We start from the raw sequence: 23810 nt of genomic DNA, 5'->3' as shown, positions 1-23810 counted from the left end.
ATGAAGCAGAAACGCAAATTAGGTAAACGTTATCCAAATATAATTTCAGACCAAATCACTCAGAGTATCCATTATAGGAATTGGCCTAAGTCGTGAAGAGCGGCAGTTGTTGGTAATCGGTGAAATCATACAGGAACTACTAGAGGCCCACGAACAGAAGAAAGATGTTAACTTGAATCGAATTAAATCCAGAATTTCTTCCAAGTATGGTTTGGAGAGTTCCCCTCGTTTAGTAGATATTATTGCGGCTGTTCCAGTAGATGCAAAGATGATTCTGCTGCCCAAGCTGAAGGCAAAACCTATTCGCACAGCTAGTGGAGTGAGTTTGAGAAACACATTCGGCGTTGACGGTGTTTTGTATCTTAAAATATCATTTGTTCCTTGATTACAGATAGCAGTTGTAGCTGTGATGTGCAAACCACATCGATGCCCGCATATCAATATGACAGGCAACATTTGTGTATATTGCCCAGGCGGCCCGGATAGTGACTTCGAATACTCCACGCAGAGCTACACTGGTTACGAGCCTACTTCGATGCGAGCCATCCGCGCTCGTTATAATCCCTTTCTCCAGACAAAGAGTCGTGTTGAACAACTGAGACAATTGGGACACTCGGTTGACAAGGTCGAGTTCATAGTAATGGGCGGGACTTTCATGTGCCTCCCAGAGGACTACCGAGACTATTTCATCCGAAACTTACACGACGCGTTGTCAGGTCACACGAGTGCAAACGTTGCTGAAGCGGTGAGGTATTCAGAGAAGTCGCCGACAAAATGTATTGGAATCACAATTGAGACTCGACCGGATTATTGCTTGAAGAGGCATCTTTCTGATATGCTGTCGTATGGGTGCACTAGGCTGGAGATCGGGGTCCAATCAGTTTATGAAGACGTCGCACGGGATACCAATCGGGGACACACTGTAAGGGCGGTTTGCGAGAGTTTCCAGTTGTCCAAAGATGCTGGATATAAAATTGTGGCTCACATGATGCCGGATTTACCGAATGTTGACTTTGAGAGGGATATTGAACAGTTCATTGTGAGTTTAATCGAAATTCTAATTTAAAACATTCAAATGATTTTTGGTTGATATCTTCAAAAAGGAATTTTTCGAAAATCCTGCTTTCCGAGCTGATGGATTGAAAATTTACCCGACATTGGTTATTCGTGGAACCGGACTTTACGAATTATGGAAGACAGGACGGTATAAGAGTTATCCACCTTCGACTCTGGTGGACTTGGTTGCAAAGATTCTTGCATTGGTGCCGCCGTGGACAAGGGTCTATCGTGTACAGCGTGATATTCCCATGCCCTTAGTAAGGTAAGCAACTGATATTTAGGAATAAAATATTTGTTTAAACAGCGAAAACAAAGTTGCTGATTATATCAAAGAGGTTTAGGTAGTTGATAGTAGCATTATTCGTTCGTAATCTCCCAATTGGGAAGTCGTTATGAAATGCAAGGACCATGTTTTGTATTCAGGAGACGTTAGTCAGCATCATAAATGGTGCAACAAGCGGTATACGGTCTAGGTCTGTCTTAGTAAGGAACTCCAGACAGCCCGGTTTTGCGCCGAGGTTCACCAATTCGATATCCCTAAAAGCTGCTTGGCTTCCTGTTAGTGTCGCAGCTGACACCGTCATAAATTCAGTGGTGAACCTGATAACGACGGCGTGTGAGGCTTCCATGCCCCGGAGAGGCCCCAGGCGCGACAATCCTATGTACTGGTAGACAACAGAAATTGCCGACCTACGGAAGGAGTCTCATAAGCTCCGCCGTTTGACACAACGTTTGCATGCCAACGAGGAGGCATGTGCCATAAAGGTCCAATATAGATCAGCAAAAATGAGACTTCGCAGTGCTATAAATAAAAGCAAAGCTCGCGGCTGGCAGAATCTCCGTGCTGCCTTGCGGATAAGGGCAGTTCGGGTTTAGAACAGGGAAATCTAGAGTGGATGCTGTTATGGAGGTCGTAGATGCGGTTAATCGAGCTGAGGCATACAGCCGCCGATCTCGACGGATAGTTCTCCTCATAACGCTTGATGTCAGAAATGCCTTCAATTCCGTAAGATGGACAGATATGCTAGGCACAGTAGAGAACTCTTTTCACGTCCCAAGCTATCTCTTGCGGACATTGAGGGATTATCTGAAAGACTGCTCCCTGCTCTATGAGACGCTAGAAGGCCAAAGGAGGATGGAAATCACGTCGGGAGTAGCACAGGGATCCATCCTAGGGCCGGACCTCTGGAACGCTTCCTACGATAGTCTGCTGAGACTCGATATGCCCAAAGAGTCGCGCCTGGTCGGTTATGCAGACTATGTTGCGCCACTTGTTGCCGAACGCACTGTTGAACAGACGCAAAGCAGACTTAGCATATTGATGCGACGGGTACGCGGATGGATGACTGCTCATGGTTTCAACCTTGCACTGGAGAAAACCAAAGTAGTCATTCTAACCAGAAGGAGAATCCCGGCCCTGCGTCCTATATCGATCGGCGAGTTGACTATAGAGTCAAAACCAGCGATTAAATACCTTGGTTTAATGCTCGATTCGAGCAAATGAAAGCAGCAGCGGACAGGGCTGCAGCTGGAGTCGCAGCCTTGAGTCGGCTAATGGCGAATGTCGGGGGCCCTATATGAACTAAGAGACGTCTCCTCACGGGGCAACGCAGTCCGTTCTGCTCTATGGTGCGGAGGTATGGGCTGTGGCCTTTGACAAGGAGGTGCATCGTAAGCGCCTTACTCAAGTGCAGAGACGGGGAGCTTTACGAATGGCGTCTGTTTATCGCACTGTCTCCGAATCGGCCGTGATGGTGATCGCGGGAGTGATTCTCGTTGCCCTCCTTGTCAAGGAACGCAAAGCTATCTACCGCGGTAAGGGCGAGAACTTAAGAGAAGTGGTTCCCCGTGAAGACGTCAACGTACCCTTACCGAATGACAACTTTCTTGGCAAAATGAGCCAAGGGGCAGGTGAACTGCGCAGCTCATCGACAAATTAGACCCATGGTTGAACAGGTGAGATTGATTACTTCCTTACCCAACTTCTAAGTGGGCATGAAGGTTTTCAATCTTACCTGCACAGGATTAGGAAGGCGCGACCTCCTGATTGTGTGTTCTGCAATGGAGTAGCGGACAACGCTCAACACACCTTTTTCTCTTGCGAGAGGTGGGACGGCCACCGCCAGCTGCTTTATGCAGACACAGGGGAGCTTTCTCCAGACAACATTGTCAGAGAGATGCTGAAGAGCGCTGGTAGTTGAAATCGTATTGCGCATTATGTTCGGGCTCTTCTTATTGCCAAGAAGATTGAACTCGACCGGCGGAGGGATCGGACGGTAAGGGGTTCCCTGAACTAACAACAACTTCCTTCCTCCCCTCCCCTCCCGTTGGTGAAAGGAATTCCCTGACTTGAAGGCTCCCAAAGCCGGGAGAGCGGGAGGGCTAGCCCGAAGTAATGTGTCAAACATTCCAGGCTAGTTCTCTGATGACAGGGAGGTGTTTAGTTGGTAGTCTGCGAGCGTGCTGTTGTGGGAGTCTAACACTCTGTGCGTAAACGAATTCACCCCGCTAAGGGAACCCACGGCGAGGCTGCTCATCTACGGTGGACTAGTGAACGTTAAAACGTGCGCGGTGCTCACGCTTCCTTCCAGTGCCGTCTGTCCCCTGGAAGAAAGGATTCAGTCTGTCAATGGAGATCATCTTGGGCTTGTCACCGACGTCCAAACTGAACGTGTGCTCCCCACGCTCGGCGACCTTATAGGTATGGTGATTGCAGCGGTTTCCATGTGGCATCAGCCCTCATCAGAACCACTGGCTATGCCAACCATTTCCAATTGGTCAATAGAGCGAGCAGGGGTATTAGTCACGATGGTTGCTATCATTATCATTATTTTCGAACAGACAAGTGTTCGATCTACTTGTGTCATATTCTTCTTGAACCCCATTGTCCGATTTGGTAAGGGGTTTGGCTTGTCTGGAATGCGAACGCAACTTCTCCCGGCCATAAACGCGGTCTGAGTGGAGTTGAATGGTTTTGATGTTTGTTTAACAATTAAATCCTACCGTTTTCACGCTCAGATTGTGTACCAGATTGAATGGCCCCTCAATTTGCGCTCCTGTCTGACCAGACTTTTTGATTACTTTAAGGATAAATATCTAGGATTTTTGTAATATACACGGTTGACTCAAGTCAAGCAGATATCCCTATAAATAACATCTTAGAAACTATATTACTAAAGAAAATTACTTACCATTTCAGCTCTGGAGTCGAACACGGCAACCTTCGAGAGTTAGCTCTAGCTCGAATGAAGGACTTAGGCACCGACTGCCGAGACGTTCGAACTCGTGAAGTTGGCATCCAAGAGATCCACAACAAAGTTCGGCCCTTCGAAGTAGAACTAATTCGCCGAGACTACGTAGCCAACGGAGGCTGGGAGACATTTTTGTCCTACGAAGATCCTGAACAAGACATCCTTGTTGGTCTGCTACGATTGCGAAAATGCTCCCCCGAAACTTTCCGGCCGGAATTGAAAGGTCAATGTTCAATTGTTCGTGAATTGCATGTTTATGGATCGGTGGTTCCAGTGAATGCTCGTGATCCTACTAAATTTCAACATCAGGTACGAATGGATATTGAATTATTATTTTTTAAATACATAGTATAGCCGTAAGTTCTGTCAGTCAAACAAATCTTTATTTCTCACGAAATAAAAAACCAAATCAAATGAAAAGCACACCATTAGGAAAGGGAAACATAGAGCTTTTCAAACGGAAAAATATATTCAAAATGGCCGTCGCTAGCAGCTATACAGGCCCGAAGTCTGTAAGACCATGCATCAATCGCTTCACGCACGGTATGAGGTGGCATTTCTCGAGCTGCACGCATGATGCTGGCCTTCAAACTCTCCAAATCGGTGTAAGTTCGATCGCAGGCAGTCTCCTCTAACAGCCCAAAGGCTGAGTCCTGCTGGAAGCACCACGGCTTTTCAGCGAATAAAGATTCACTCAATGGCTCGACTACATCCTCTAACATTTTTTCGTACACGCTCGCGTTGGTTTTGACGCTGGCCTCCCAGAAGTGAATATCAGTTACTCCGTGATATGAGACGTCCCACCGACAGAATGACAGAAGTCGAATGGTGACAACGTTGTACTCGCGGGACATTTTCTTTGGCTCTATAACAATTGTGAGCATATGCTCGATCATTTTGTCGGTTGAATTTTTCCTCGATGGTAACAATTTTTTTCATCAGAAAATAGCATTTTGCCATATTTTTTACGGGAAATCGTTGCAGAAGAGCAGCACATCGAGTTCGCCGTATTTCCTTCAGTTTTGGCATTAACATATGACTAACGCACCGCCGGTACGCACCGAAACGGAGATCTTCTCGTTAAATGCGACTCATACTTCTGAGTTGAAACGCCCATTTACGCCGACATTCGTTTCTGCTTGCGGAGAGGATTGTGACGAACACGCTCACGCACAGCATGCACGACATTCGGGCGACGTATCGAGCACGGGCGCCCTTCCCCCGGCCTGTCAACCACATCAGCTGTTTCGCGGTATCGAGCTAATGTCCTAAAAACGAATTGTTCGTATACCGGCAGCTTTTTTTAACAAACTATGAATCTTTTTCGGCGTATTCCCACATCGGTGCAACGCAACTTCATTGTATTGTCGTCCACGCGGTACTGACCTTCGGAACCTGAAAGTCTGACGGAAGTGGGGTATGGTTAGGTACTCTCCGTACGCAGTGGTCTAACATTTCTCGATATACGCATCGACGGACAGAACTTATGGCTATACTATGCACATCAATAGAATATTTTAAATCATTTCTTTTTCAATGAAGGGTTTCGGCATGCTGCTGATGGAAGAGGCAGAAAGAATTTCGCTAGAAGAACATGGTAGCACGAAACTTGCTGTGATTTCCGGTGTTGGGACAAGGAATTACTATCGTAAAATGGGATATGAACTGGATGGGCCCTACATGTCGAAGATGTTAATTTAAATTGTAAATAATTCAATCTCTACCAATGTAGCTCTACATACATAATAAAAGTGTCTTGTTTTTAAAATTTACATATTTCCGTTTATTGTTTCTTAAAATATAGAAAAGGTAATAATCAGCTTTACATTTTCTCAGTTCTCTAACAGAAAAAGTAACATACATAAATAATGAATCTTTTCTTTAAAATATAATTCCTAAACTGTCGTCTCTATCTCCGTCAAAAATTTACAGATTCAATCACTTTTCAAATCGAAAGCAAATGGAAATAAAACGTAACTACCGATCATCATATTGGAATGTAAATTCCATATTTCTAAGCTACCCAACTCTTCGTGCTATTTATTTTGATTGCGTCGTTGATGATTTGTATCAAAGTTCAAACAATCGGCTCTGCAGAGCCGAACACCATGAAAATGAAAAGGCCAATGAGGTTGATTCCAGCTATCGTGCTGAACACGGCAGGCCAACTTTGGGTTAGCTCTAGGATATGCCCGGCTAAGTAGACACCCAGAAAGCCTGGAGACCGAAATTTCAGAGATAATTGCTTGGAAAAAATTGTGAGGAGAATCAAATTACCTGGTATAGCCCCCACTGTATTCATAAGCCCAAACACACTACCCGAATAAGCGGGAGCAAGGTCTTGGGGGTTGACAGTCACAGCATTGTTATGAAAGCCGGTGCCTCCTGCGATAGAGGGGAAAATAAGTTAAGAGTGACCGCTCACTTGGAATGATAGGATCCTTACCTATAATAATCGTCATACAAGTTAAAGCGCTGTTAAAATTATTCGTTCGACTCATCACAAACAACGCAATATTCTGTGAAATAAAGCATGTACCCTGTATAACCTTGCGTACAGTTGACGTCGACCACTCCCTCGCAATCATGCAAGTTGTCAGATATTTGGCAAGAAACGTGCACGGCGGCAGAGCCAACCATGGTATCATATTCACAACCCATCCTTTTGCATGCGGGTAGCCATCGTGAAAATATGTCGGCAGCCACGACAATAATACGAAAAAACAATTCATTTCACACGCGTGTGTGAGGACACAAGCCCAAAATGAGGGACGTAGAAATAGCTTTAACCACGGTACCGAGTCTTCGATTCCTTGGCCTTTTGTGCATAGACGACTTGGTATTGACACATTTATGACACGATTCCGATCTGCGGACATTGTGTAGTAGCGCAGAACCAGTGCCCACGCTAAACCTAGAAAACCAATAACTCGAAATACGGACGGCCAGCCGAAGTAGTCGAGAATGAAAGAGCCGAGAATGCCAGTCAACAAGGTGCCCATCGCCGATCCAGACGTTAATAGACCGAAGAAGCTCGATCGTTCGTTTGAACTTAAATTCTATACGACGAAAGTGAATAATTTGGATTTGAGACCTTCAAAAATATTGAAAATTATTGATTACTTACCTGACTAGTTACACTTATCATACTTGGAAAATGAACACCCTGAAAAGCTCCATTTATAATTCTTATAGTTACTACAAACGATATCGCATAAGTTTTAGCTTTAGGCGCTAGATAGATTATATTTGGCATCCAAAACGTTATGAGTGACCAACCAATGGCCGCGAGAAATATCACTCGCTGTCCACCAAATTTATCACTGAAGTAGCCACCGAGGACCTGCGAATAGAAAGTTTTTTTTACTGACAATATCCATAGCCACAAGGAGATAATACAAATTTTGCATACGCTTAAAACTGTAGTAGAGAGAGAGGAGTCTAACGGACCACTCTGAACTGCGTTGTAACATCTAATGTGCCTCAGAATCAGGGAGTGTAGATAGAGTTCAAGCTTCGTAGGGCACTCTGAAAACCTGTGCGTGCGGTAGATAGCGTCAGCAATATTCGAGCATTCTTCTAAGGAGGGTGTTGATGAGTGTTATAGAGCGTTAGGCAGAGACAAACTCAAATGAAGAACGCAATATGAAGCCATACATTCTGGAAGCGCGATTGACGGTATGGAAAGCTACATTGAGGTCTTGGATGGAGTTTATTTATTTATTATTAACAAACAATAAACAGAGTCAAGTTACTTATTGCCCCAGAAAGAGAAGAAAGCAAGAACCTTAACCTATGCTTAAAACTACTACAAGAAGAAAGAGAAGTTTAAAGAACCACGCTGTTGTACGTTATAACTTCGACAAAGTCTAGGAATTACGTGACCATACCATCGAAGACGCCTCTATCGCAGTTTTTCCACGATAGGTGCAAACACGTGTCACGCTATTAGTCCAACGCAACATCTTCGTCTCCATTACCGCAAGACGCCGTTCATTGTCTTTTATAGTCGGCCAACACTTAGAACCATAAAGACAAGCACAAGGAAAAAATGACTTTTCAACAAACGTGGATCGATTTTAAAGAGAGAGAAGCTGCCACTATCGACCAGCAAAGTATCTATACACTCGTTTCAACTGATATAATGGACAAGTCTAGGAATCGGGGAATGGAAATAGAGTCCGAGCTCCGCGAAGGACACATTGAAAATGTCTGCTTTACATGTATTATAAGACGCAGGACGGCAGGAGATGTCGTTAGAGGCGGTGCAATCCATAAGACCCGAGGAAAGTTTGGAAAATGTCCGTAAATCCAAATAGATTCTACTCCGTTGTAGGAAGGGGAGAGATTCAAAAAGTGGAGGCGAGAGGGATAGTCGACACGAGGAAACTTTTTCTTAAAGAGAAGGAGACGAGTGAATTTACGTTGTATCTTTTCAATGGCAAGCCAATCACAGTTACGAAAAGGTGACCAGATTACGGTACTCGAGGGTACTACACAAGGGAGTTGGATGGAGTAAAAAGCAGAGGAGAAGTGAAAACCCGACAATTTTGCTGCTCGAAGTCACTCCGAGGTCTTGAGTGGAGTTCTGATATGACAAGGACTGTCCGTTAAGAGAATAGGAAAAGGAAGTTGGTGAGGAATTAAGCGAGTAGCACCTAGAATGATACTTTCTGACATTTAGCGCCAAACAGGGACAAGTATTTAGGAAGGGAAGGTCGTTGATCTTCTTTTTCTTCAGCCTTTGTTCCATTCACAAGCGGGGTCGGCTCGTCGTGATTGGTTTCGCCATTTGGCTCAATCGAAGGCTTGATCTGGGTGCAATCTCGAGGCTTTTAAATCCCCATCTAGCGTATCAAGCCACCGTTGTTTCGGCCTGCCTTTTGGTCGTTCACCATTGACTGCGAAGGTCGTTAATAAAGAATAAAAATAATAAACGGCCCAGAAGAGATCCTTGTGGGAAGCTAGAGGAGAGGAAGAAGAAACGAGATGTGGCAGGATCGGTTCGAAAGGTAATAGGCAACCCATGAAATAATGCTTAGAGAAGAGAATTTGAATAGAAGAATCTTATGATTTACGGTGTCGGAGGCTTTAGCAAAGTGACTGTAGATCGTTATTTCGTCAAAGATGGAGTCCACCAAGGAAGAAGTTCGTCATATTTTAAATTTTTTCTCCCTGAGAGGTAAAAATGCAACGAAGGTGGCCAAAAAAATGTGTGAAGTTTATGGGTCCGATACTGTAACGATTCGCACAGCACAGCGTTGGCTCGATCGATTTCTGGTGTAGTGGATGTAGAAGATACACCCCGTACTGGTAGGCCAATCGTCGTGGAAATCATCCAAGTAGACCGGCATGTGAGCATTCGCTCGATTGGCCAGGAATCGGGTAAGGACCATTAAACCGTTTGGAACCATTTGCAGAAGATTGGATTCCTAAAAAAAAGCTGGATGTTTGGGTGCCACACGAGTTGACGGAAAAAAATCTCGTGGACCGAATCAACGCCTGAGATACACTTTAAGTAATCCAATTAAGTAATTATGATTACTTATTATTTTTATTGAAATATTTAAGCGAACTCAATGCGAATTTTATACAGCAAACTCAACGCGAATTCTATACAGTAAACTCAACTCAAATTCTATTTTCAAAAAGGACTTCCATATTCTTTAGCAATTTTCAACTTAATAATTAAATTCAGTGACAGGTCTAAACATAATTACTGCGATCTTCCACTCCCTTGGTGTGCCACGCAAAGTGGATAGATCCGCGCCATCTATTCGCTCGCAACATTCGAAATAAATTTCGAATGCTGCGAATCCTGCCGCGCCACATCACTCCGCCCCCAGATGAAACCTAGGGGGTTTCAGCGACTGATCCCCGAACTTCGTTCGCCGTTAATCCACAAAGCGGACACGACGTTGCTTCGGGGCGCACGCGGGTTTCAGCCTGGACAAAGAGACCGCCTTTTTGTGACCACCGATCTCGAGCTGGAAGAAATGTTCTCCCCGCTCGAGAACGCGGTACGGGCCCTCATATGGAGGCTGCAGCGGCTTCCGGACGGCATCCGTCCTGATCAGCACATGCGTGCATGTGTCCAGTTCCTTGGGCGAACAAGCAGGTATGGACGAGTGTCGAGTGGGTGGTGTCGCCTTGATGCGCCGGAGATTGTCCCCCAGCAGACGCACCAACCCCGACTCCGTGAGACCCGATCTCTTGTCGAAGACCGGATCGCTTGGGAGTCTTGGGTTCTCCCCGTAAACCAGCTCCGCGGGGCTGGCAGCAAATTCCTCTCGGCGGGTTGTACGAAGGCCGAGTAGGACGAGAGGCAAGACTTGCGTCCAGGACGGGTCGTCGCGTGCCATAATGGCGGCTTTCAGCGTCCGGTGCCAACGTTCCAACATCCCATTGGATTGTGGGTGGTATGCCGTAGTCCGCTGGCGTTTAAAACCAAGGAGTTTGCCTAACTCGGAGAAAAGGGTGGACTCAAATTGCATTCCCTGGTCAGTGATGACCACTGCAGGGACGCCAAAGCGAGGTATCCACTCTCGACAGAGGGCTTCAGCACATGATTGCGCCGTGATGTCTTTCAGAGGTATTGCCTCAGGCCACCGCGTGAACCTGTCGATGATTGTGAGGCAATACTTATAACCATGCGAGTCTCGCAAAGGCCCTATAATGTCGAGGTGTATGGTGTGGAAACGCTTGGTAGTGCGGGGGAATGAGCCCACTTCTTTCCTAACATGCCTGGAGACTTTACATTTTTGGCATGCGATGCACTCTCTGGCCCAGGAATTAATATCCTTGTTCATGGAGGGCCAGAAGTATTTTCCGGTGACTAACCGGTTTGTTGTCCTGATGCCGGGGTGCGCCAAGTCGTGAACTGCGTGGAACACTTCCTTGCGAAATGTGGCCGGAATGTATGGCCGAGGTCCCTTTTCCGAGTCTTCGCAGCAGAGCGAGAGGTTTGAGCCGAAGATGGGCAACTCCCGAAATTTGTATTTGGGGTTGGACTTGAGGCTCTGAAGTGCTGCGTCATCCACTTGCGCCTTGGCAATAGCCGAGAAATCGAGTGAGGCGGGGATGTTAACTTCGGAGACACGAGACAAAGCGTCAGCAACAATGTTGTCCTTCCCGGACACGTGCTGGATGTCCGACGTAAACTGGCTTATGAAGCTCAGGTGTCGAAGCTGACGAGGGGACGCTTTGTCGGGCTTCTGTTTCAAAGCGAACGTGAGAGGCTTATGATCCGTGAACACTGTGAACGGCCTGCCTTCTAGGGAGAAACGGAAGTATTTGATGGACAGGTATGCGGCGAGCAGTTCGCGATCGTAGGTGCTGTAGTTCCGTTGAGCGGGATTCAACTGCTTCGAGAAGAAGCTCAACGGCTGCCAAACTTGGTCCACCTTTTGGTGAAGGGCAGCACCTACTGCGATGTCAGAGGCATCAACAAAAACGGCTAGGGGTGCATCTTGCAGAGGGAATGCCAAGAGTGTAGCGTCAGCCAGTTGTTGACGAGATTTGTCAAACGCGCAGATAGCCTCTTCAGACCACACGATCTCTCGTGTGTCCTTAGTTTTGGGGCCAGACAAGTACGCGTTCAAAATGGACTGGAGATGGGCGGCCTTGGGCAGGAAACGACGGTAGAAGTTTAGCATGCCCAAGAACCTCCTCAACTCCCTCACTGTCTTTGGACGCGGGAAGCTTGTGATTGCTTGCACCTTGTCTGGGTCGGGCTGTATTCCTTCAGGGGAAATGAAATGGCCGAGGAATCTCACCTGTTGTTGAAGGAATTTGCATTTCTCAACGTTTAGGACTAAACCGGCCTCAAGGAGACGTTGAAAAATGCACTCGAGATGGGCTAAGTGCTCAGACTCAGTGGAAGAAGCGACCAAAACATCATCCAAATATACGAAACAGAATTCGAGGTTTCGCAGGACTGAGTGAATGAACCTTTGAAAGGTTTGCGCCGCGTTGCACAATCCGAAAGTCATCCGGGTGAACTCGAAGAGTCCAAAGGGTGTGCATATTGCCGTCTTTGGAATGTCTTCAGGAGCTACTGGAATTTGGTGATAAGCCTTGGTTAAGTCCAAGGTCGAAAAGATGCGGCAATTCGCGAGGTGATGCGCAAAGTCGTGGATGAGTGGAATTGGATATCGGTCAGGAACAGTCTGTGCATTTAGCCTTCTGTAATCCCCACATGGGCGCCATTCGCCGTTTGGCTTAGGGACCATATGCAGTGGGGAAGACCAACAGCTGTTTGAGGGCCTGCAGATACCCTGTTGAACGAGTTGTTCAAACTCTTTCCGTGCAATTGCCAGTTTCTGAGATGGTAGAGGACGCACCTTCGAGAAGATCGGGGAACCAGTAGTGATAATGTGGTGCTGCACATTGTGCTTCACTGGTTTGGAGAGACTACAGTTGGTAGTAATCTGGCTGAACTTTTGGAGAAGTGCCCGAACACGAGAGTCGGTAATGTCTTCTAAAAGAACGGAAAGATTATTGCCTGGGTGAGATACCATATGTCCCGACGTATTAAGGTTGGTCGTGGAATCTATAAGAGACTTGTTTTGCAAGTCCACCAGCAATCCATAGTGACACAGGAAGTCTGCGCCTAGTATGGGGAAGCTGACATCCGCCAGGATGAAACGCCACGAAAACGTCCTACGCAAGCCAAGACTCACGTCCACTTGCCTATACCCGTACGTGTTTATGCGGGAGGAATTTGCTGCCGCAAGTTTGAGCGGTTGAGGGAAAAGTTGATGATGCTGGGGTACGGGAAGAACCGAAACCTCCGCACCCGTGTCGACGAGGTAGTTGCGCCTGCTGAGGGGGTCAAAAATAGTTAGGCGACGTGGCGCTGCGTTCTGGGTGGCCGCCGCCAAAACCCCCCGCGGACCTAGTTTTTTGCGGTAGAAGAGAATCTACACGGTAGCGTACATCTTGTCGCTTTATCCCCGAATCTGCGGTGGTACCAGCAAATCCCTGGGTCCGTGGACTGTCTTGACGACCTGCTACCTGATCGCCCTTTTCGGATGGCAGACCGCGAGCGTGCTCGCGATCTGGCGCCCGAACGCTGAGCGTCCAACGTCGCCCGCATCTCGGCCATACTGGCTGTTAATGCAGCAATCTCGCGCCTCAATTCACCCACCTCATCCGACGGTGGTTGAACGGCCGCCAAGGTTGGGCGTACGTACACCTCCTGAACCTGGTCGGCCGTCGCTGCCAGTTCCTCCAAGGAACCGGAGACGCAAGCGAGGATCGCCTGGGTGCCCTCCGGGAGCCGACACAGCCAGAGCGACTTGATCAGGTCTTCGCCGATCTTACTCCCACCCAATTGCCTCATTTCACGAAGCAATTGGCTGGGAGTTCGATCACCTAAGGTTAAACCTGCCAGCAAGTGGTCTAATTTTGCCGACTCGCTTGCCGACAGGCGCCTGATCAACTCGCTCTTGAGCTGCACATACGATGTCGACTTCACCACGTCGGACACCAGAAGTATGGACTCTTCGTCCAGGCCGATCACCGCGTAGTTGAAACGGGTCGCGTCCGATGTGATGCCGGACATTTGGAACTGTGCTTCCAGATGCACGAACCACAGTTCGGGGTTCCGCCGCCAAAACGGAGGAACGCGTACGGCGAGGGCGGTCACTTGCGGGTTCGATGGGCCTGCTGCGTCTTTATTGTCAAAAGACATCTTGTTTCACGAAAAGTACGAGATTGAAATGCAAACGCGGTGAGTTTATTCTGAAACGCGGTGAACTTTACACCGACACGGCAGGCCGCACCCACAAATGCACGCACGAAACGAGAAAAAACGAAGCGGACGCTATCCAGCGCAGACCAAAAACACCACCAATGAGAATGGAGGACTCGCGATGCTAAACACCTGCACGCCGTCTCTTGCAGCGATTTCAATTTTTTTATTACTATTTTTTTTTTTTTTTAACTGAATAAATAATATATATAAATGAATAATAACTTCTCTTAAGAATAACTCCTCGTTGTTTGTCGGCTGTAGCTGCGGCGTTGGCGGTGCTGGGGACGTCCGTTTGTTGCCGTTGTTGATCGTTGTGGCAATGATGACTAGTTCGGTGCGTGAAAGGTGTTGTGCAGGAGGGCGTGCGTACGGGAAGTCGCGTGAAAATCCACTTCTGGTGAGGGTCCGACGTGTGTCGCACAGTACACTGTGTAGAGAAGGTTTTCTCGCGTTTTTCTTTCTTGCCTCTGCTCCGACTCGGGATGTGGAGATGTGACACGTTTTCGTGATGTTTACCACGGCACTCCACACTCAACTGTAGATGCGAACGCGTGAAAATCGCTTGCCGTACGGTCTACTGATGTTTTGGAAGGATTTCTCAGTCCTTGGAAGTTCTATTTCTGCCGTGTTGTTCGGACGAATTTTTGTCGTTAATAGAACTTCACCAATGTCGGCGATGGTGGAGTTGAGTGCGGCGGCGAAAGTGGCTGCGGCAGCGATGGCGGCTGCGGCTGCGGAACTCTTATTTATCTCCAATCGGTTGTTGCGGCTGCCTGCTGGGCGATTGTGCTTGCGCAGACTGCGATTTGTTGATGGGGATGATGATGTGCTTGAGTTTTTCAATTTTGCAGGTTCTGGGAATTCGGGATCCTAGTTGTTGATGCTGTTGGTGCGAGTTCCGGGGTCACCAATTAAGTAATCCAATTAAGTAATTATGATTACTTATTATTTTTATTGAAATATTTAAGCGAACTCAATGCGAATTTTATACAGCAAACTCAACGCGAATTCTATACAGTAAACTCAACTCAAATTCTATTTTCAAAAAGGACTTCCATATTCTTTAGCAATTTTCAACTTAATAATTAAATTCAGTGACAGGTCTAAACATAATTACTGCGATCTTCCACTCCCTTGGTGTGCCACGCAAAGTGGATAGATCCGCGCCATCTATTCGCTCGCAACATTCGAAATAAATTTCGAATGCTGCGAATCCTGCCCCGCCACACACTGCTGAAACGGAACTGGTGGAAGCGCGGCGAGCCGACGCATACCATCGCCAAGCCCGGATTGACGGCCAGAAAGATTTTACTGTGTGTTTAATGGGATTGGAAGGGAGTCATCCACTATGAGGTTCTCAACTATGGTCAGACCCTCAATTCGGTCCTCTACTGTGAGCAACTCGACCATTTGAGCAGGCGATTGACCAGAAGCGGCCAGGATTGATCGATAGAAATGGTGTTCTGTTCCACCAGGACATCGCTCGGCCTCACACATCTTTGATGATTCGCCAGAAGCTACGGGAGTTCGGATGGGATGTCCTATCGCACCCACCGGATAGTCCGGACCTGGCACCAAGTGATTACTATCTCTTCTGCTCCATGCAAAACGCTCTTGGTACTACTAAATTCGCCTCAAAAGAGGCTTGCGAAAACTCTGTGTTTTTTGAAAATAAGGAGGGGGGTTTTATAAGAGGGGGATAATGGAGTTGCCTTCTAAATGGCAACTAGTTTGCGAACAAAACGGCGCATATTTGGCTTAAGTCGGATTATTCTAAGTATGTTAAATAAAGCGTTAAAATTCGATCTCAAACACGACATTACTTTTTCCACAACCCAATATGTTTCCAAGATTTTGGAACAGAACGAGAGGACCGAAATGGGACAGTAGCAAGCAAGATCAGCACTTTTGTGAGAATGATGAGAAGTTCTTTCCACAAGCCAGGAAAATGGTTCTCTTCGAGGGTCTTGTTAAAAATAATGGAGAGAGAAAGGGAGATAGACTGCTCCAGTTTAAGCCAAAAATGGGGTTGGAAAGCCGTCGTAAACAGGGTTGACATTGGCGTCAAGCTTGCCAATGAGATACTCGACAAGGGGAGGGGGGGGGGTTTAAGCGATGCGGGGCAGGCTGCATTCACTAGCGGGAAGAAAGTGGAGGGAGGATAGGGAACGTAGACTGAGGAAAAGTTGAGACAGAGTATCACATTTTGGACTAAGTTTTTTTTGTGCTTCAGTGGTGAACCAGATAGGGTAAGGGACGATCTGATAAAATGGTGTAGAATGTGTTGAGTGTTTGGTCACACGTTAATGAAGAGAAGAGGGGAGCCCAATTGATTGTCGCTAGGGCTGAGTAAGTACAAATAGGATAATAGGAACCTTGATCTTGTCCAACACCAGAGAGTGCCATGTTATATAGACCTCGATGTACTCTGTAAACTTTCTTAACAAAGATACTCATCTGCCAGACACTTGACGTCAGATACGCTTGTGAAAATTGAATAGAAAATAGGTTTCTTATAGCGGTAGTTTAAGAGTTTAACACGTTTCGCACAACAAGGGATGATACTTCGCCAACATTCTCTCTTCAATAAGATTAATCTCAAACGGGCTGCTTGCCATTCATATGAGGTGGCTCGAGCGTCAATTTCGCTGCTTCGTATTCTAGATCCACATTCACACACCCCACGATCATAGATGTCTGGCTGTCAAAAGCGAACATTTGCCCCAGAAGGAGTCTAATAACTACACTATTTTTGAGTGCAGTTAGTTTCGTAAAACAGAAAAACTAAAAATGGAATGATCTTCAAATATTTTTTAGAAAATCACATCACTAACCTGAACACGATGACATGACAACCCGGCCTGACAAAGCCAACCATTCAAAATAGACTGCGAATGAGCTATCAGCTTCACGACCTCGGCACTGATCTCATCCACGTCTTGAAGTTGTTGACTATCTAAAGCGGATAGGATAGTACAATGGGTCTACTAAATGCTTGAATGCTGGTATTACAATATACCTAGTAGTTAGAGAGAGGGAGAGAGAAAAAGAGAAAGAATGGTACTGGCAAAAGTAATAATGTCGGCTGCCAAAAAGTGGACGCTTCAAGCTCGAAATTTGAAAAAAAAAAACGAGAAAATAAAAGGGAGTGTGACCCGCGTAATAGTTGCCGGGAAAAGACAAGGATGAATTCGTCAATCAGTCAGTGCCAAAAGCTGAACCTTATTCTGAAGAATAATAGGGAAAGAAACCTTTTACAAATGCGGGTCAGTTTTAAAGAGAATTAAGGCTGCCACCATCGACCAGAGTAATGTCTCCATTATCGTTTTAGCTGACATAATGAAGATGAAGGAATTTCTGGATCTTATCACACGCTACCAACGCTCCTAAAACATCTCCGAAGAAGAACTGAGAAAAAATCAAGCCGCTTGTTTAGCCCTCAGACGCCAAACTCATCTAGCGGACTTGAATTGGCGGAATAATTAGAGAGCTTGGGTCGAGAATTGATAAAAAGAATACGTTACACGAGACAATTCAGACATCCTATGTACAAAAGCAGTTATTTCCATATTTATTGTAGAGTGTAGGATATCTACATAGCCTTTTTTCGTATTGTCATTTATTGTCTACTTTGATTTTGAATGAGACTGCTATTTATTTCTTGCAGCAGTGGAACAACACAAAGACGAACACAAACATCCATGACGAACCAAGATTCAAACCCGAGGTCGAGAGACTTACCGTCAATCAACTTAGTCGTCGAACTGCTATGGAACGAAGCGTTCTAGCTAGTGGAGGGAACAGTGCCAGGACCATCGACTGGAGCAGTCATTTTTGTGGCATGCGATGTGTACAATTGAATCGAACGCAGATAGAAGACCCGTGGCTGAATCTTACTGTGCTGTCGGGAAATCGCCTGTATATCGGTGGTTAACTTACATTGTTAGATTACGAAATAATGACCTTAGAACTCGATGGATTGCATATCGCAATAGAGACGGAATCGAGGTTACCTCTTAGATCCAGAAAATGAAAAATTTTGGGGAACTCCGCGACGTAATCAAAAAGTACGCTTCTGGCAGCAATCAGTGACATATCAGAGATCTATGAAGCCCTGAATATAAGTTGGTCACTCGAAACTCAGAGCTTGTTGATCGTCCTATTCCATGAAGGCAGTTAAGACGGAGGAAATGTAAATCGTGTAGGCATTCTTCTCTGGCCGTCAGGCCGAGCCACTGTCAAAAGTACTAAAGACTGATTTGCTCTTCAATATAGAGGAAAAGGAAGAAGCGGAATATTTATCAAGAATGAAAAGCATCCAATAGTATCTCCAGAGAAGTGCTGAACCTTGTGTGAGACATAATCCGGTGTTGGTACCCAGCAGGTTTAACGAACTATTGGCAGTGAGTATTTTTCTTCCCGTTGGAAAACTGCTAAACCAACACACGTCAGCGTATATCCTCTCAGTAAGTTGGATACAGGGGGTAACCTGTTCAAGATGTTCGTTGAGGAAGATCTGTCGCTGAAACAGGATAATTTAAGGGCGATGCGATTCACAATTGATGAGATTGAGGAAGTGGAATATTGACAGACTATCTACCTATCTATACTTGTGGAACCTCGTACTAGTCTACAAAACCAAAGTAACACAGCGGGTGGCTCGGGGATCTATCCTTAGTATCTTTGCAACTCTGACATGATGACATGCTCTGTTGAATGAAAATGGCCAATGCTCTTGTCTGTTTGCAGTGTTTTCGGATGTCCTAATTGATGCTATGTTGAAAAGCGAAGGACATTTGAAGCTGTGACACGTTGCACTCAAAGCATTCTTACGGCAGTCGTCGATTTCGACGGATAATGCTGATGTTAAAAATGATCTCAATTCCGTAAGATAAGCAGATATCCTAGGCAGCTGCGTCCCTTGGCGGTCGGTGAGATGATTATAAATTCAAAGCGAGCGGCTAAATTCCATGAATTAACGCTCGAGGAGGACATGATCTTTTTCGAGCAAATCAAAGCAGCAGAAGTAGTTTCGAATTTAAGTCGACTAATGGCAAGTACTGGAGGCCCTGTTTTTCTCGTGTGCGTCATAATTTGTTCTGCTTGTTCTGCGGATGGTCTTGGCAAGGAGGTGTATCGTAAGTGCTTTGCGCAAGTATAGAGTTCGAGTGCTTTACGAGTGGCTTCTCCCTACCGTGCTATTTCAGAGGCAACTGTGATGGTGACCGTGGGAATGAACCCTTCTTTGCTAAGGAACGCAAAGCCAATGTCGAACGCAAGGAAGGTGGTTGCTCGTGAGGAAGGACAACTCTACATGGTAAAATTGATTACTTCCTTTTCTAGCTTCTAAGCGGGCACGGAGTTTTTCAGTCTTACTTGCACAAGATTGGGAGGCCATGGTCCTCTAGCTGTGTGTCTTACAATAAAAGCTCCATACGGCGGAAGAATGGGGAGGCTAGCCTTAAGTAGCTCGGTGCCCTATGCAACAGGCGGAGCTTTAACTAACTACCTCAGAATAGGGATCTGGCACTCTATGCTAGAAGAAGTAAAATAAAATATAACACCGCTGTAAGTGATGGCACAGCCAAACAAGCTGTGATCAGGACAAGAGTGAGGCAGCATCTGATGAGTAGGAGGAGACCAAAAAAGGGAAAGCAAGTTGCTCTCTTTGTGGTCCGGTCTGACATCAAGTGGATGTGGGCTCAGGATCCTGCAATCCCTAAACAAAAAATGTAGTAAATGGTCTCCCATTTCACTTAATGGGAGCCACATACTCCATATAAACAAGTGACTAAATACCCCTAGAGCAAAACCGTTCCTAAATTTTTACATTTGATATGAATACATGGATATTTTATAGAAACCCCACCTGTGTTAACGTGTATCCCCAGAAGAAGGAACTCAACACCGTTCCAGAGTCGGTTTTGCTCCACTTCTGCTCAGCTGCCACCGCCGGCACCAGGAGGGGCATAGTCGTCCGAGTGGAATACAACATGCAGGTCCCCGCGATCAACGTTACGAACCATAGCCTTTTCTCGTTCCTGAAATACAATTGTTCATTAGAAGTAAAGTCCTTTCTTGAAATCAGATGGAAAACAGTACAAACCTCGTCCACACGCTTTGATTCTCGTGAGATTCCCTCAGGAGGGCATATTTCATTTTCTCATCCATTCTTAGTTTCATTTAACGCCGCCACATAATTGACACCGGCACATTTAACTTAGCAACTATTGAAAAAGTTAAGCTTGTCTGTTTGCAGAACGACTCGTTTCACACGGAATCAATCGTCAACATATTTCCACGGTTCAGACGTGGACCTCAATACACAACACTTGAATGTTTGACGTTTGAATATGCGAGTTTTGATACGGGGACCAGCTGACTGTCAAGGGATTCTGTAAATAATGGTGGATGTAGGGAGAAAGCCTAGGGGGAACTATGATGAGAATTGCTGTAATTGCACTTTACCGGGAAGATGAATTAGCGATTATTACAACAATCATATTCAAAATTATTCAGATAAAAAGAAGTATGAAAATACAATGTAGAATGTGGTATCTTGAAGATAAATAAAAGGGCCTCATTCTAAGGGTGGAAATGTAGGAATTGTCTTCCTCCTGGGCTTAGCAGAAGTGATTCCTATACAAGTTTTTCATCTTTGACGGGTTTTTGCTTCAAAGCAAAAGTTAATGCCTTCAAGGTAATACAGGAAGCCTCTCCCAAATGCACCACCCATCACAACGTCCCATCCCCATACTCAGGGTCAGTGCTAGTCGCATCGTGAAATACCACGAATCCTTTTTATCTCAAACTATACGAATGTGGAACAGACTACCATCTTCTGTCTTCCTGTCTGACTGCAGATGTTTAGGCAAGGAGTGCATCGGCACTTCCTTCACGCTCAACCCTTTCCACATTCCAATCCCTAGCCTCCTTCCTCCTCGCCAAGACTTTGCTATAGCTTTATAGGATCAAAAGGTATCTTCCGAGCTTTGGCATCATCATTAAAAAAACTCACATTGAAATTATCCTCACAATTTAAACCTGACCTCAAAAAACTGGATTCCCTCGGACGATGACGATCAAACTTCTTCCGAAATCTCCTTTCGGCACAGCTTCTGCGGGGTTTTATGAAGTTATTTGAGCAGCAAGACACGAAATAATATTTCATCGTCCTCCTTAGTATTTCACGCGTGAAATTAATATTGGTAGTTTTACATTTTTATGAGTAACTGCCAGTTGCCGGGCTACTGAAGTTCCTTGGCTCGAGTTGTGACGTCACACAACATGACGCGGGCTTTTCAGTCTGTTTGAATTTGGTTGAAATTTCAAATGCTGATAATTTCAAAAACACATTTTTTTCGAAAACGTGTGTGTGTGAAGGTTTTGTTAGATTACACCATAGAAGTGATTTCTGTCATTAGTGAAAATAAGGCGAAGGATCGATTCCTTTCACCAAATGGGGGGGGGGGGGGGGGGGGGGAAGAGGAGGAAGGGAACGCTTAGTTCAAGGAACCCCCTGCCACCTGGCCCCTCCACCGGTCGAGCTCTATTTTCTTTGCCGCGAGAAGACCCTGAATGTAAAGTGCTACACGACTCCACCTGTCAGCGCTACTCAGCATCTCCTCGACAATGTTTTGCATATATGGAGACACCCCTTAAGGTCGACCTAGATTGATGTAATTCACTGTATGCGTGAGCGTCGACAGTTCTCACCTTTTCACCAAATTTGGTGTCAATCCCTAAAATGGTTTCCAAGAAAAATGCATGTGACAGATAGGCAGACAGCAAACCGATTTTAATAAAGTTTCGTTTTAGAAAAAACCTTAAAAAAGACATGTGTATGAATTATAACCAGGAGAAATCGGTCTAGCCAAATTCCGCCGTAAGCTAGTCCATGGTCACCCTGTTTTTGGCTAAGACCCAGTGTACAAAATGTACGAGCAGCCCGTAGTCATCGCCGTTGCATCTAGTGCCAAGAAGGATGACACATTTCATCCTTGCGGTGACTACCGTTGACTTAACCCCGCAACCAAACCGGATATGTACCTTATGCCTCACATTGAGGACGTAGTCTCTGAATTAGCCAACATAACTATATTTTCAAAACCGGATCTACTCAGAGCGTTCCACCGGATACCTATCGCTGAAGCTGACATCCAAAAAACTGCAGTCACCACACACTTCGGACTGTTCGAATTTGTGGTGATGACATTCGGGTTAAGGAATGCTCCCTAATCGTTTCAGCGATTTATGGACGACGTGCTTCGTGGTCTCAATTTTTGTTTATGCTATGTCGACGACATCTTGATAGCATCTGATTCATCAAATTGCGAACTCTTGGCCGCGTTCGAGAGAAGAATCCTCCGAAGAATTTTTGGCCCCCTACATGAGGATGGACGATTCCGTAGCCTACACAATGACGAAATCTATGAGCGATACCATGACCGTCCGGTTGTGGATAAAATACGGCTCAATAGGTTACGGTGGGCGGGTCACTTAATCCGTATGGATGAGGATGATCCCACCCGGAAAGTCTATAGGGGCAATATCTATGGTAGAAAAAGAAGACGAGGAAGACCTTGCCTAAGATGGAGCGATGGCGTAGGTCAGGACGCCAGACAGCTTTTACGGATATCGAATTGGTGGACCTCGGCGCAAAACCGGCAAGGCCTAGATCGGATACCGGTTGTTGCGCCGTTGATAATGATGATGATGATCTGATTCATCAGAGTAACACGTACAGCGTCTCATATTAGGAAGGAATCAACTGGACTCGCATCGCTAGTAAGGCCTTCGGGGACTGCAGAGGTAGTTTTGCTCAGTGTACTCTATTGGTGCATTATCAGCCAGACCGACCGCTTGCCTTGATCACTGATGCATCGGATGTAGCCGTTGGCGCCGTTTTATAGCAACATCAACACAATAAGTGGTTACCACTCGCATATTTTTAAAAGAAATTATCATTCGCCGAACGGAAGTACAGCGTTTATAATCGGGAGTTGTTAGCTGTGTTCGCCATTTTCGCCATGTATTGGCACCTTCCAAATTTGCAGATTAAAACTGATCATAAACCTTCGATCCACGCTTTTCAACAAACATCAGAGAAATCAACAGTACGGCAAGCTAGACACCTATCTTTCGTGTCACAGTTCTCAGCCGACATTGTTCACATAACTGGCAGGACGAACACTGTCGCGGATTCGTTATCACGAATTGATCCCATCTCGTTCCCTACTTACTTTAATACAGAGGAGCTCATCGCAGCGCAGGAAGAGGACAAAGAACTGCAGTCATTAATTGCGCACAGCCCAACTTGGTTTGTACTTCCAAAGATAGAGGTCGAAAATGGCAGACAGCTCGTGTGCGATACATCGCCATCTTCCGTGCGCCCTTTCGTTCCCGCAGTATTGCGCAGGCCAGTGTTCGACATTTTCCACAGAGGTTCACACCCCAGCAGTCGTGCCACACATAAAGCGATTAGCAGGAAGTATGTCTGGCCTAGCATGGGAAAAGACATTCAACAGTGGGCTAGCACTTGTGAACGCTGTCAACGTTCCAAAGTGGTCCGACATACTAAGAACGATCTTCACGAGTTATCCGTTCCTAGTCATCGTTTCCATCACGTATATATGGATATAGTTGGACCTTTTCCACCGTCGCGAGGCTATCGCTACTGCCTCACACTGGTAGACAGGTTTACGCGGTGGTCCGAAGTCATTCCCATGGTGGACTAGTCTGCG

At 45.9% G+C, this 23810-nt stretch overlaps 2 protein-coding genes across 2 annotated transcripts; one reads left to right on the top strand and one right to left on the bottom strand.

The window, feature by feature from the left end:
• LOC119657193 (elongator complex protein 3) lies at window positions 1-6082 on the top strand. The gene is made up of 6 exons (XM_038064001.1): window positions 1-22; window positions 78-319; window positions 392-1039; window positions 1104-1321; window positions 4259-4619; window positions 5853-6082. Exons 1-6 carry the CDS (start codon window positions 1-3, stop codon window positions 6009-6011), a joined length of 1650 nt encoding a protein of 549 aa, XP_037919929.1. The 3' UTR covers window positions 6012-6082.
• LOC119657203 (solute carrier family 17 member 9) lies at window positions 6067-20428 on the bottom strand. The gene is made up of 6 exons (XM_038064013.1): window positions 20174-20428; window positions 19937-20108; window positions 7438-7653; window positions 6757-7369; window positions 6588-6695; window positions 6067-6527 (listed from the first exon to the last, which is right to left on the bottom strand). The coding sequence occupies exons 1-6, from the start codon at window positions 20248-20250 to the stop codon at window positions 6388-6390; spliced, it is 1326 nt and encodes a 441-aa protein (XP_037919941.1). The 5' UTR covers window positions 20251-20428; the 3' UTR covers window positions 6067-6387.
• Window positions 20429-23810: the final 3382 nt, after the last annotated feature.

Source organism: Hermetia illucens, chromosome 1 (assembly GCF_905115235.1).
Source record: "Hermetia illucens chromosome 1, iHerIll2.2.curated.20191125, whole genome shotgun sequence".
NCBI lineage: Eukaryota > Metazoa > Arthropoda > Insecta > Diptera > Stratiomyidae > Hermetia > Hermetia illucens.
The sequence above is the reverse complement of the archived record's forward strand: the minus strand, read 5'-3'. Positions and strand labels throughout refer to the sequence as shown.